This window comes from Danio aesculapii, chromosome 18 (assembly GCF_903798145.1).
Source record: "Danio aesculapii chromosome 18, fDanAes4.1, whole genome shotgun sequence".
NCBI classification, from domain to species: domain Eukaryota; kingdom Metazoa; phylum Chordata; class Actinopteri; order Cypriniformes; family Danionidae; genus Danio; species Danio aesculapii.
In genome coordinates, this window is record NC_079452.1 from 56,421,554 (window position 1) to 56,436,977 (window position 15,424).

General features: G+C 33.1%; 2 protein-coding genes across 3 annotated transcripts in view; both read right to left on the reverse strand.

Moving 5' to 3' along the window:
* clasrp (CLK4-associating serine/arginine rich protein) overlaps positions 1 to 1,066 on the reverse strand; it is a 32,681-nt gene extending 31,615 nt beyond the window's left edge. For both annotated transcript variants that reach the window (XM_056477880.1, XM_056477881.1), the window contains exon 1: positions 938 to 1,066. The gene's annotated coding sequence lies outside the window, so the exon portion shown is untranslated. The remainder of the gene's footprint in view (positions 1 to 937) is intronic.
* Positions 1,067 to 5,194: 4,128 nt separating this feature from the next.
* On the reverse strand, positions 5,195 to 13,777 carry siae (sialic acid acetylesterase; the record flags this gene model as incomplete). The annotated part of the gene is made up of 8 exons (XM_056478054.1): positions 5,195 to 6,334; positions 9,355 to 9,541; positions 9,622 to 9,776; positions 11,455 to 11,588; positions 11,673 to 11,764; positions 12,681 to 12,864; positions 12,990 to 13,128; positions 13,617 to 13,777. Coding segments are annotated over 8 exons (1,304 nt in total), but the record flags the coding sequence as incomplete, so codon positions are not given.
* Between the last annotated feature and the right edge of the window lie 1,647 nt (positions 13,778 to 15,424).

Sequence of the window (15,424 nt, forward strand, 5' to 3'; positions counted from 1 at the left end):
CAAATACACACAGCAAGAGTGCTTTGATGAACATGAAAGTGAAGTTGAACATCTCCCATGGCCTGCAGAGTCACCAGATCTAAATTTTATTGAGCCAATTTGGGGTGTTTTGGAGGAGAAACAGAAAACGTTTTCCTCCACCAGCATTACGTAGTGACCTGGCCACTATTCTGCAAGAAGAATGGCTCAAAATCCCTCTGGCCAGTGTGCAGGACTTGTATCTGTCATTATCAAGACAAATTGATAAAAGTGTGCTTCATAGCCCTTTATATTGTTTCATTCGCTTTAATTGTTACTAAAGTAAATATACAATATTTTGCATATGAGCTCATTTTTTAGTGACAATACATAAGATTTGACAGTTTATTTGAATAAATATCAACCATTCTTTTATATGCAGCTTTAGAGACAGTACCTACCTAAAACAAAAGTTATGGCAGTGTTTATTAGCACTTGATAGGAATGGTCATTTACAGCTTAACCTTAAGTTTGACACGGCTAAATTATGCGAAAATATGGCTGCGTTCGTTAACGTTCCCTAAACAAATTATGCAATAATCCTTGAAACATTAGGTCTTTACATTATAAGCGCTTGTTGCCACATTTTAAACCATTTTAAACCACCACTCAAAATAACTAATGTTGATAGCCAAGTGGCTAAAGCACTGCATGCTAACTTCACATACCCGTCAATTCCGTCAGATATTACTACAGCATTTATAATCGCACAACAAAGACTGTTGATCATTAGACACATGTAATTCGAGTACAGTGTTAAAACATAGCTCACGTGCAGATAATATTACATTTAATTTAGACAATACTTATGCTAACGCTAGCATGCTATGCTATATTCTACACCTGGCGTTAACAAAAGTCGATAAAGCGGTGTGATCGCCACCAAAAATCTTCGGCTATATAGATGTATGTCAATTACCTGTTTATGTTTACAATTTAGGAAGTCGGGGTTACTTAATGGAAAAAACACGCGTCGGTTACCCAGAGGGAAAAGGCCGCTAACGTTAGTTTACATGCACGAACACACGCCTACATGCGCACGCGCAGATCACATCACGGTGAGCTAAAGAAACTGTAGAAATATCATTGTCCTGCAGGAGGCGCACACTGGCTTCTAAAAATTTATTTGGTCTGTGTAGTCAGGGGCGGATTAGGAGTGTGAAATGTACTCAGAAACAGATTCAGTGTAAAAATGGTATAATAACCTAGACTTAAAATAAATTATTAACGTTACACATTTAAACTGTACTTAAAGGGATAGTTCACCCAAAATTAAAAAGTCTATAATCATTTATTGACCCGTAACCTGTCACAAGCCTGTTTGAGTTTTTTTGTTCAGCTGAACATAAAATAAGTTATTTTGAGAAATGCTGAAATCTGGTAAACATTGGCTTCCATATTGTTTTTTTTCCATAAACTGTAAGTTAATTGTTACATTTTATAACATTCTTCAAAATATCTCAATTATCTTCTACAAGGGCAGTCAAAAAGGTTTGGAACACTTGGAAAGTTTTATTTTTGAGTGAACTATTCCTTTAAGAATTAAAAAAAGTAAAATAGGAAGAAAAAAAAAAAAACAAGAGCAGTGATTCTTGTTTCATTGTTTTTAAGTGGTTTTTATAAAAGGGGAAATGCAATGGCAAAGGTTAAAACATCTCTCAGATGCATACAACGTTTTGAAGTCTTTTAGACATGCATTAAATTAACAAAAAACATATTTAAGGCATTTTTTCTCAGCAAAGTTTGATGTGAAATTACTTAATTGTTTGTCATTGTTTGATTTGTATTGCCTTGCGCACTAGATCAGAATAATCAAACCGTTAGATTAGATTTTGATTTGCAGCATTTAATAGAAAAAAAAACAATCATTAATTGTATATTTGGCACTGAAATGTTAATCGTTAATCAAATTCTTATATACATATATATAATCTGACAAAAATGATTAGGTTATTAGGAAGAAAATGACATGTTACTAGGTCAAACTTTTGAAAGCTACTTTGATGGAAAGTCATAAGCTTAAATGCAGCATGAAAATGGCATCAGTGTTTATTTACAATTCAATTTCTATTAGATAGAAAAGTATAAAATGCATTGTGTTTTGTACTGTTTAAGTTCAAATAAAACTGTAAGAAGTTTGATTAGGTTAGGTCTGCACCACTTTATTTGCAATTTAGGATTTTAATCTCAGAATTAAGAAAACAAATTACTTATTTTAAAATGACATAAGACACTTTCAAAAGCTAAAATCTTAAATGAATGCTCACTGCATGTTTTGTTAAAGAAATACCAGATTTTGTGTTTCTTACTTCCAAACATCTTGACACTTAAAGTTAATGTAGCTATATGGCAAAATCTAAAAATCTAAAAATATTATAATATGGACATGAAACCTTTTACTGTTTCAGTAACATGTCGTTACCAAATAGTATTTTTTTTTAAACATATCAAACTTCTAAAAATAATTTGCCTGCATGTGATATTTTTTAAATAACAACAATTAAAAACAAACAAACAAAAAAAAATCACTCAAACATCAACAACAAGAAAAATAAAACATTATTCATATTAAAGTTTATTGTTCATATAATTCTAATTATTATTCTTAACTGCTACATTTATATGGCAGCAACATTTTATCATCTTCATCTGAAAAACTTTTAATATGTTATAGCTATTCATTTTAGAACGAGACTCTTTAGGGATTAGATAATATGTGTTTTTGATTTTTCAGTAGTTTGTATACTAATTATTGAAAACATAAGTGTACATGCTGGATTTAAAACTGACAAATTCATTGTTATGATTAAAATATGTTTGCAATATGACAATACAGCCACAAGATGGTGCTGAGCAGCTTGCCTCCAATGGTCGACAGTAAACACACACAGCGGGATTTTGTAGTTCAGCGATCCGTCTAAACCAGGGGTGGCGAACCTGTTTGGCATGATGAGCCAAAAAAAAAAAACTTTATCACTCCAAAGAGCCACACAACAGATGCGAAGTTCACTGCCTTTGGGAAATTCCTGGGCTACGGCAGAATGGAGAGAGGTGAAATGGCGCTCGAGATTTGAAGCCTTAAAATGTGACAACGAAGTCTGGCATATCAAGCAGAATGGCTTTCCATTTCTTTCAACAAAAAAATATAAATCCTCCCATTCAGATAAAAATGTTCTGCGCTCATCTTCGTATTTACGCTTAGCTGTACGCTTTCCTGACTCTGCCATGACGATTGATATTAACGAACTGCACATCACTCGTGTTGCGCCACAATCACACGGGGCTTCAGTGTCAACCCTTGACTGAAGGCGTGTCTGAAGTTAGAGCTAAAACGATCGTCATAGAAGCGTCAGAAAATGAAATTCAGTCAGCAATAGGCCACTGTCTAGCAGGTGTATTTGCATACAGCGATCTGATTGGCTGACGCGTCCGTTGGCGCTTGAAAAGTTGAGCTACTCCCAGCTTCTGTAGCGAGCAACGCTGAAGCCCCGTGTGAATGGGGCATTAGTCAATTGGTTAATGTATGTTAAATCGCGCGAGAGGTTGAGCCGCACAAGAGCAGTAAAAGAGCCGCAAGCGGCTCGCGAGCCGCGGGTTCGCCACCCCTGGTCTAAACACATTCTATTGCTCTTTTCAACAATATGTTCAATATATTTAATAACCAAGCTGCACATTTATAGTCTTTCTCTTAGATCCTCCAAAAATCTGATGTTTTTTGTTAGAGTTCTGGTAAGTATTGTCAGTGGATAAAAAGTGTTTTACTACAAGAGTGCTTTTCAATCCTTAGAAAGCTCCATGAGCTGCAGTAAGTGTGTATCAGATAAAAGCCTAAATGTGCAGTGTTTTTGAGTCTCCAAGACCAGGATTGAAAACCTCTGAACTAAAGGATGAAAAATAGTGTAAGATTAGTAAGAAAAATAAAATAGAATAAAATAAAGAGCGTAAACTACCGGCAAAAGGAAGAGTCTGACAATATGGGTCACACCTATATACAGTTGAAGTCAGAATTATTAGCCCCCCTTAATTTTTGGGCCTCCCTGTTAATTTTTCCCCCCAATTTCTGTTTAACGAAGAGAAGATTTTTTTCAACACATTTCTAAACATTATAGTTTTAATAACTTATTTCTAATAACTGATTTATTTAATTTATGCCATGATGATAGTAAACAATATTTTACTAGATATTTTTCATGACACTTCTATAAAGCTTAAAATGACATTTAAAGGCTTAACTAGGTTAATTAGATTAACTAGGCAGGTTTGGGTAATTAGGCAAGTTATTGTATAACGATGGTTTGTTCGGTAGACAGTCAAAAAAATTATTGCTTAAATGGGCTAATAATTTTGACCTTACAATGTTTTTTTAAACTGCTTTTATCCTAGCTAAAATAAAACATATAAGACTTTCTCCTGAAGGAAAATATTATCAGACATACTGTAAAAATTTCCTTGCTCTGTTAAACATCATTTGGGAAATATTTAAGAAAAGAAAAAGAAAAAAAGAAAAAAATCAAAGGGGGGCTAATAATTCTGACTTCAACTGTATATGAGATTTAGTGTTCCAAAGGAGAGGACTTAAACACAAAATTAGTCGTTTGGAATATTAAATAACAATTTGTACATAATTTAGGTTAAGTCAGTGTGGTGGCGCAGTAGGTGGTGCTGTTGCCTCACAGCAGTGTTGCCGGTTCAAGCCTCGACAGGGTCAGATGGCATTTCTGTGTGGAGTTTTCATGTTCTCCCCGTGTTAGCGTGAGTTTTTTCCCGGTGCTCCGGTTTCCCCCGCAGTCCAAAGACATGCGGTATAGGTGAATTGGATAAGCTAAATTTGTCCGTAGTGTTTGTGTGTGAATGACTGTGATGGGTTCCAGCTGGAAGGGCATCCGCTGCATAGGACATATGCTAGATAAGTTGGCGGTTCATTCCGCTGTGGCGACCCGATTAATAAAGGGACTAAGCCGAAAAAAAAATTAATGAATGAATGGATATACTTTAGGTTAGGAGTTTGGATTAGGGTTATCGCATTAATAATACTTATTTGCCATTATTACACTGCAATGTGTAAACATGTTTTCCCTTAAAACTGTATAAAAGTCAATGTAATCCTGCAGTAAATTATATGAATTTTCAAATCAAGACACTTCAAACAAAAACTGAAATCAAACAAATTATCAAATGTTTTTAACACAAAATGTTTAATATTAATTCACATAAAAGTTAATACAGATTTTTAACATACTGATTTTTTTTTTTACGACTGTGTGATATTTAAATCATAATCATAAAGTGCAAACTGAATGAACTCAGTAGGAATACTGCAGTAGAATTCAGCTAAAGGTCTAGTTCACCCAAACATGAAAATTCTACCGTCATTTATTCAGCGTTTACTTATTCCAAACCTGTCTAAGTTTCTTTCTTCATTTGAACACAAAGGAAGATATTTTGAGAAATGCTGAAAAAAAAAAAGTTTACTAATGCTTTGCTTCTTAGACTTTACACACCTGAAACCTGTCTATAGCACTTGTTCACTGCTGCTCTTATAGTTGTGTGAATTGCTTCCTTGTCCTCATTTGTAAGTCGCTTTGGATAAAAGCGTCTGCTAAATGACTAAATGTAAATGTAAATGTAATGTAACCTTTGACTTGCATAGTAATTGTTTTCCTGCTTTGGATATAAATGATTACAGGTTTTCAGCTTTCTTTTAAAACATCTGGTTTAGTATTCAATAGAAGAAAGAAACTCATACAGGTTTCTAACCACTTGAGAATGAGTAAATAGTGAATACATTTTCAATCTGGGTGAACTATCCCTTTAAGTTACATTCATTTCATATTTTCAGGTTACGTCAATGAAAAAGATTTGCGGAAATACAGTCATTTAAAATCTCTTTGTAAACATGCACAATTAGCAAAACCTACAGTAGCTTTTAATCCTAGTCACAAGAACTATGCTCACTTAAGAACTTCTCAGTTAGTATGTCTCATTTAGCATAGATTCAGATCACCAGATCATCATACAGAACAGAAACATACAAAATATGCAGATTTTAGTTTCATAAACTAGATCAGAATACTGTAGTTGGTCTCTGGCTTGTTATGCCCATAATGAATGGTGGTGCAGGTAAGAGACCATCAGAGCTGTAGATGGGGCAAGCTTTAAATTTACAGGGCCAGTCTGTCCAGAGATAGCGGACAGCCGTAATAGCAGCAGGGCATGGTGGTATTTCTACAAAGATGTAATTCAATCCACTGCTTGAAATGGCAACAGGTGTCCATTTGTCGTCTGTTTCACACATCTTATCCTCAGAGCAGCAGATCTATGGTAGAAATAAACACAACTGGTAAGCCGAGGTCAATTCAACAGTATTTTCTCACATCAAACAAACCCAACCTTTAATTGAATCTTTGATTAATTGTTTTAAAAATAAAATTCACAATATTCAAATTAGATATGAACTTGAAAATATACTTCATTACGCACACCTCTAATTTGCAAATATTTAATTAGCCAATCACATGGCAGCAACTCAATATAATAAGCGCATTGTGAAAACAGAGGTTACATATAAAAATGATTAATTTGATTATATATTGTTTTGATGTGTGTTTCTATGTATTAGGTTCTTGTTTATTTTTCTTTTAGTAAATGGGTATTTGTTGTGGGTTTATATTCTTTGTTTAATTGTTTAAATATGCTCCAAGTTAGGTAGTTTATGTTATCTTCTTAAGCACACGAAAGGACAGGTAGCTCCTAATTATCTATTAACTTAAGTCCACGCAAGTGAATGTCAAATATCAATGAGTAAAAGAAATAATTTAAATTTATTTTCAGGATGTAATTATACATGAATATGATGCAGGTATTTTATTCATTTGTTTGAATGATTTGGGAATTAAGATTTATTTATTTATTTATATTTATGACCCCTCTGTCATTTCCAAAGTAGTGTGGTCCCATTAATTTAAGAGCCACGTTTTGGTTACATCTTAACATCCGGGCCTCAAAAACTTGTTACATTTGTTAAATTTACTTGCTGGTTTAAGTAATAAATATATGGATTTGCGTTTTGGTTTTCCTTGTTTGAAAATGAAAAAGAGATTTATTTATTTTTTTGCAAATCACGCCCTCTGTTTCCTTGGAATAACCCTGATATGCTCATAGACATGGTCAAGATGATCTGCTGAAGCATCATTATGGGGAATAAGTGGGGATTTGTGTGATTTTGAATGTGGCGGGGTCTAATTATTTCAGAAACTGCTGAAAAAGGTTATCTGGTCTGATGAGTCTAGATTTCTGCTGCACCATTGTAGTTTTAGGGTAAAAACTGTAGAGTATATAACTTGAAAGCATGAATCCAGCCTTGTATCAATCAACAATTCAGGTTGCTGTTGGTAGTGTAAATATTTTCCTGGAGCACTTTCAGCCAATTTAGTTCCAACTTGAGTCCGGTTTCTGACCAAACCTAGGTGACCACATTGTGATGGCTTGCATCAGTGCCGTTTTATTTTAAGCATGTTTCTAAGTGTAAGTTAAATTATTTGGCATTCATGGTCTATAAAATTTTAAATGTGAGGTAAATTTAATGCAATAAAACATTACATTAATATATATACCTATAATAAACCGACAGAATTTATACAGTTTAATTCAGAATTATTAGCCCCCATGAATTATTAGCCCCCGTTTATTTTCTTTCCCCAATTTCTGTTTAACAGAGAGTAGATTTTTTTCAACACATTTCTAAACAATAATTTTAATAATTCATTTCTAATAACTGATTTTATCTTTGCCATTATGACAGTAAATAATATTTTACTAGATATGTTTCAAGATACTTCTATACAGCTTAAATTGATATTTAAAGGCTTAACTAGGTTAATTAGGTTGACTAGGCAGGTTGGGGTAATTAGGTAAGTTATTGTATAATGATGGTTTGTTCTGTAGACAATCGAAAAAAACATAGCTTAAAGGGGCTATTAATTTTGACCTTAAAATGGTTTTTAAAAAAATTAAAAACTGCTTTTATTTTAGCCAAAATTAAAGAAATAAGACTTTCGCCAGAAGAAAAATTTTTTACCAGACATTCTATGAAAATGTCTTTGCTCTGTTAAACATCATTTGGGAAATATTTAAAAAAGAAAAAAAAAATTCAAAGGGGGCCTAATAATTCTGACTTCAATTGTACACCTATAATAAATTGACAGAAAGCAGCATGATGCTGAACAAAATCGGTGTTACCTAAAAATCTCAAAAAAGGGCAAAAATATATCTGTAATGATGTTAGTGCTTAACACATTTTGAACTCTGACTAACCAGCTACGAGTTTCGAGCAGTTGGTGAGCAAACTAAGCACTGATAGAATACATGTAATTTGTGAATGTATTTGAAAATGTAACATTCTGCAGTGCATTTAACTAATTTAAGGACATTTGAGATTTCAGTCATCATACATTAGACATCCTTCATCTTCTCATCAGTGACATGCAGTGAAAACAGTCTCTTTTTGGTCACTGCGTAATGATTTTGTGACACCTTTAATGCTTTTGCACTGTCCATGTTTGCTGCATTTATAAAGTGTCCATGTCTTGAGGTCTTATGTTTCTATGAGATTCTATGCATAATTTGATTGGACAGGAATAACAAATCAGATTGCTTTTTAGCCAATCACCATGGCAAAGAAAAAATAAACATATAAAGTCACTGCAATTTAAAGGAAAATAGCACAGCACACACTTAATAGCGAAGTACAGATACCACACAAAAATTTACTCAAGTAAAAGTAGACCTTTTAAAACTACTTAGTGAGGTACAATTCCTGAGAAAAACTACTGTTACAGAAAATAGATTATTTCTAATTCATTACTTTGAACCAAAGATGTCCACAGGCCAAAGTTGGTCCATGGTATCCTTTGATTTGGCCCACCATCACATCTGAGAAGAGATTGTCATTTCTAATTTAACATAACCTTGTTTTTGTTTGTTTTATTGCTCAGCTGCAAAAAGCCAACTAAAATGACATGTTTCAATTAAACATATCTGTAAATGAATCTGATTTTATAAAACGTAAAGATAGACAGACAGAAGACAATGCAGAAAACATCAGCAAGCATATATATCCATTAGTTAATATGAAGCAATGTTTTCTAGTTTTAGTTTTTTAATATCAAATAAATGAATTAGGAAATTACCCATGACAGCTTTAACGTAATATTTTTTTGATATAGTTACCTTCGCCCCACCACCCTCAATCAAGTTTGGTTTTTGGCCCTTCATAAAAAAAAGTTTGGGCACCCCTGCTTTAAACCAATGTTGGCCAGTATATGAGCAATGCCTTACCTCAAAGAAACCAGCTTCATTACTGGCCTTAATATCCTGATTAAACACAATGGTAATGTAACTGTTGCCGAGCACGGCTTGAGTAGGGAAAGGTCCTTGGAAAGATACATTCTTCTCCCCATAGGCAACAGCTCTTGCTCCAAGCACAAGTCTGAAGGCCACATCCTGTTTATCCTCTGGATGAATACTATTGAAACACCCACCCAAAATCAGCATTAGACTCCACTTCTATTAGACAATTGGAATAAAGTTTCCATTCCTTCTCACCTGCCCCAAGGGGACTTTTCATCAGGTACATCAACAGCAACAGCCATGAAGGTGTTCTTCATGCGCTCATTAGGGACAAAGCCATAGTCTGCGGTCTGATGCCAGCGTATTTCTCTGAAGCCATCCTTTGGATCATTTGTCTTATATGTGCATAGCTAGAAATAAAATGAAAGTGCAATTTTGTGTTATACACTCTCAGCCAAAATAATTATATAGAAATCTCTTATAGTTGCCATGGCTCCGTTTATCTGATCAAGAAATACAGTATAAAACACATTAACTTCAGATCATTCAGACACCTGTTGATGTGGTTCTTAATTTGGTAACATTGTTTTAATTAGGCCACATTACTTAGAAGTGTCCTTGTTACATTCATCTACATACTATAGTAACTTCAAATTATGCATACTGTAAATACAGTGAATAAGTGTTGTTAATTAACATTACTAATAGTACAATTACACTTTAAAAATGACAAAATAGAGTGTAACCATTTAATTACTGTAAATTATTTTGGTGTTAATTATTATCAGTGTTGATACAGTTGACATCAGAATTATTAGCCCCCTGTTATTTTTCCTTAATTTCCGTTTAGCGAAGGGAAGATTTTTTCAATACATTTCTAAACATAATAGTTTTAATAACTTATTTCTAATAAATGATTTATTTTAGCTTTGCCATGATAAGACACTTCTATACAGCTTAAAGTGACATTTAAAGGCTTAAGTAGGTTAATTAGGTTAACCAGGCAGGATTGGGTAATTAGGCAAGTTATTGTATAATGATGGTTTATTCTGTAGACGAAAAAAATATAGCTTAAAGGGGCTAATAATTTTGACCTTAAAATGGTTTTTAAAAAATTAAAAACTGCTTTTATTCAATCCAAAATAAAACAAACAAGACTTTCTCCAGAAGAAAAAATATTATCAGACAGACTGAACATTTCATTGCTTTGTTAAACATAATTTGGGAAATATTTAAAAAAAAAAAAATTCAAAGGGGGGGCTAATAATTCAACTGTATATTTAGATTACTATAATCTAAATATACAGTTGACATATTTAGATACTATACGTTTACTCTAATTTTATATAAATAACACTTAAAATGTAGTGTATCCCAGTTTCCATAGAAAATATTAAGAGTAATAAACTATAAGATGTTTCAAAGCACAAAATCAGCTGATTAGAATTAACTGTGAAGGACTGGGACAAGTCTAAATTATTACTGCCAAAAGGTTTGCTTTATCATCCAAATAATTGAACGATATTATTATTATTCATAAAAAAAAAAATATATATATATATATAATTATTACAAACTACTTCTAATTAGTATTAGAAATAGGCATGGGACGATAATTGTTTTTAAGGCATACCGCGCTTTGGAAAAGTCAAGATTTTAAACCACCAAAATTTTCTGCTATACCATTCCTTTCGTTTTTTTAGGATAACAGTATCTCCAGCAGAAAAGATATCCAATGCCGTTCTGAATTTTCTGTTTTTGAAATTAACAAAGACAGCAGGAGTCTATAATTAATTTGAATTATTTAGCCTGACATGTTTACTGCTCCAAAATATTTTAAATGTTTCTTAAAATAAAATATATCGTGTTCAAAGGCAAAAAAAGATTTTTTTTTTTTTTACCCAGACATTTAAAAAGAATATATTTTAGGGTAGTGATCACAATACCGTGAAACTGTGATATTTTTATCCAAGGTTATCATGCTGTCAGAATCTTATAGCGGCCCATGCCTAATTAGAAATAATGACACATAGGTCGTGTCCAAAATATTAAGACATATTTTATCCAGTACTGACTATTTAAAAGCACCTGAACAAATCCAAATGGAAAGTCTAATGCAGTCTGGCCCTCAGAGCCTTCATGGAAAGCTATTCTCCAGTCATCAATCATGCCAGGGAAAGTGCAGTTGTATTTATCCCTGTTGTAGTTTGCATTAGCCTCACCTGAGGTTAGAAAAAAGAAGGGATAAAACAGCAAGTGTTTGCACATTGTACAACTGCTATAAAGAAGCATTCTAAATGTACTACCTTGGTACCATATGACTCCGGTTATTGTCATGTTGAGTAATGGATGGATCATGGCATTCCACAGCACTGAACTGCTCCAGGTATTTTGCTCACTGCAGTCAATTCAGTTATAGAAGTTGAGAATGTTAAATAAGAGAAAAATCACTTCACTGTACTTTACTGTAGTGTATTATACTAAAACTATTTAAGCAACCTCATTTACCTATGTAGGTCAATGACAATTAGGAGTGTCTATAGTTTAAATCATGACCATAGTTTCATAAATCATGACAAAAATGTTTGTAATTTAATACCATGTAGTGTTTAAAACATGAGTGTGCACAGTTTAATCTTCGATAAAAGTATGTTTTCCCAATGTAACCTTTTAAATACCATAATCTGTCATTGTTAATTCATTACAATCAACACATTTAAGGTTGCTGCAGAACATACTCTAAAAATATATAAACTATTGTAACAATTATTATCAATCATTTATCAATACTAACAATTGCATAACAATTAAAATTGCAAGGGCTACTGAAGGCAATACCTTATTTCTAAATTGTTACCACCCAGCAAACAATGTTATGTTTAATAGATGTCTAATAGACATCTAAATGTAGACAGCTTGGTTAAAACAAGGCTGTCAGTAAAAATCTACTAAACATCTAAGAATAGCCCAAAACTAGACTAGTCGTATATTAGACAGACTTTATATGTGTAGTCATTAATTTCTGTTTATTTGATGACTAGTCTAGTTTTGGCCTATTCTAAGATGTCTATTAGATTTTCACTGACAGCCTAAAGTTAACCTTGTTTTAGCAAAGATGACCGTTTAGACATCTATTAAACATCTATTAGACATCTTTTAAAAACAAAAAAATGCTTGCTGGTGTTTTGTATGTTATCCCTAGTAAATTACATACTAGTGTACGAGTACTCAAATTAAAGATGACACAAATCCCCGCAAAATGTAACAATATAACACTTAATAACATAGTAAAACAGTGTATTCTGGTATCATACCTGATAACTGAGTTCTTTAAGCCACATTTGTGAAGTGCCCTTGGGGATGACCAGGCCTCAACAGGTGTTCCTCCCCAACTCGAATGAACCAGGCCTATGGGATAGTTCCGTTTCTCATAGAGGTAACGGCCAAAGAGCCAGCAAACTGCAGAGAAATGACTGAAATCCTTTCCACCAAGCAAGCCTTGAATGATGAACACACAAAGATAACAAGAACAGCTGTTGATCTCACTTCATGAAAAATGAGGTGTTATGCATAAAGCCTGCTAACACAAAAACAAGAAAAAAGTTCAAAGCCAAATTCCATACCTGGTGTTGGTTTGGACCAAGGAACTTCCACTCCTGCGAGATCAGTTAGTTCCTTTTTGCTTTGTTCCAGCGCAGCCTGGAAAATTCTCACATCTGGGAACTTTGAGGCCATGGTTAGTTCCTCTGTTGCATTAATCACCTATTGAAGAACAAGACCTTATGATACACACCCGGAAGATGTGGCTAGCTGTGTTTCCATTACAAACTGCTGCAAAACCTTTGAAGTAATTATTAAATGTTTATAAAATACTTGCAAAAATTGACAGTTTCTATTATCCAGAGTTTATGTGACCAAAACTTGTCCTTGTGTGACAACAAATTCTAAAAATCATGCAGACAGATATATTCTATAGGTTTAGTTATATCACAGCCAACACACTCGTCATTATTTTTAATAAAGGGAGACATTAGACAAACATTAAGAGCAAGGTAGTACTCCCTGTACTTGATAGCAGCCACTAATGTGTTTCTTCCTGGAAAGTTATAGTGGATGATTTTGTGCGATATATTGACATTTTTGCAAAATGGACATTTCCATTAGGCACATTTTTGCTTCCCATTTTCAATTTACAAGGGTAATGAAAATGTGCCTACTGTCACATTTGATGTTAAAAGAAATTTATTTACCTGGCCAACAGTGAATGCCATGTTACTTTGTCCACTACATAACCAGATGTCTCCAAAGAGCACATCTTTAAGAACAATCGAGCTATTAGTTGTGCTCTGATATGCAGTCAGTGTGTATGGACCACCAGCCTCCATAGGTTTGAGAGTTGTACGCCAAATACCTGCAAGACAAATGAACTTTCATTCCTTAGTATTTATCAAACCAGATATTCATTATTCTTTCTTTATATTTGTAATGAAATAAAATCTTAAATTCCTCTTGAAATCAAACTGCAAAAAATTCTCTTGTTAGCTCACATCTCTGAGACAGTTCACAAAGATGGTGCCCTCCCAATAGCAGTAATTCCATGGTATGTATGAAAATGTATTGCGCACATGCTGCAATATACTTCTAAGTCCTCCATTTACCTAACTGATTTACAAGTAACGAATAAGGAAAGACTTAAATCCCCACAGGAATAAGTATTCAGTCTGAACGTCGAGGCAATAAAAGTGCCACTGCTTTGATTTGACAGTTATTTTAGCAATAGTAATATGATCATTCAATAAGCAAATAATAATAGACAAGAACAATAAGAAGATGAACAGAACACAAAATGCAAAGAGGTTAATGTGCAATTAGTTTATATTAGATTCATCTGCTTGCCAGTATAATGTGCATTAAGGTAACTGAATTCGGTCTTTACAGCGTTAAGGCATAATCCACGTTAAGCATAAAGATAATTAAAACGTGCTTTATGTGGTATTTTATAAATACAGTTGAAGTCAGAATTATTAGCCTCCCTGTTTATTTGTTTCCCCAATTTCTGTTTAACAGAGAAAATAATTTTTTCAACAAATTTCTAAACATAATATTTTAATAACTTATTTCTAATAACTGATTTATTTGATCTTTGCCATGATGACAGTAAATAATATTTGACTAGATATTTTTCAAGACGCTTCTATACAGCTTAAAGTAACATTTAAAGGCTTAACTAGGTTAATTAGGTTAATTAGGCAGGTTAGGGTAATTAGGCAAGTCATTGTATAATGATGGTTTGTTTTGTAGACTATCAAAAAAAAAATTGCTTAAAGGGACTAATAATTTTGACCCTAAAACGTTTTTTTAAAAAATAAAAAAATACTGCTTTTATTCTAGTTGAAAAAATATTATCGGACATACTGTGAAAATGTCTTTGCTCTGTTAAACATCATTTGGAAAATATTTTTAAAAAATTCAAAGGGGGCTACTAATTCTGACTTTCAACTGTATATTAGATCATTATACACATGGGTCAAACAATTACTACTGTAATTTCTCGTGGTCTAGTTACTTTTTTCCAGAGGGAGGCTACAAACTGATTATTCTCATTTGTTCTGTAGTTGAATGAACTTTGATCACATTGTGGTTGTCTTAGAGATATAGTGTTTATGACAAGTAAATTGTAAACCTGCTATTCGATATTAAATCAAATTGTGATAAAATTTATGTTCATAACAATAATAAGCTCTGGACTTTTTTTACTCTATATTGACATAAGAGTCAATCATACAGCAGAAATGTACAACAATGCATAAATTTGACTTTAACATGCTAAAATTACTTGATTTAGATTTTGTATTATGTCAACATGCCTCCTCATTCATTTCACTTCTTGTGTGTGTTGTGTATGAGCTTGCTCAATGTGCATGAGCAAATGGGTTGTCGCATTGCAGTAAGTTTTAATTACACATGACTTTTCAGGGCTCAAAATTTAGGATTTACCAAATTTATCTGTGACCACACCAAAAATAAATAAATTATTATTTCTTAGCCAAAAATTTTA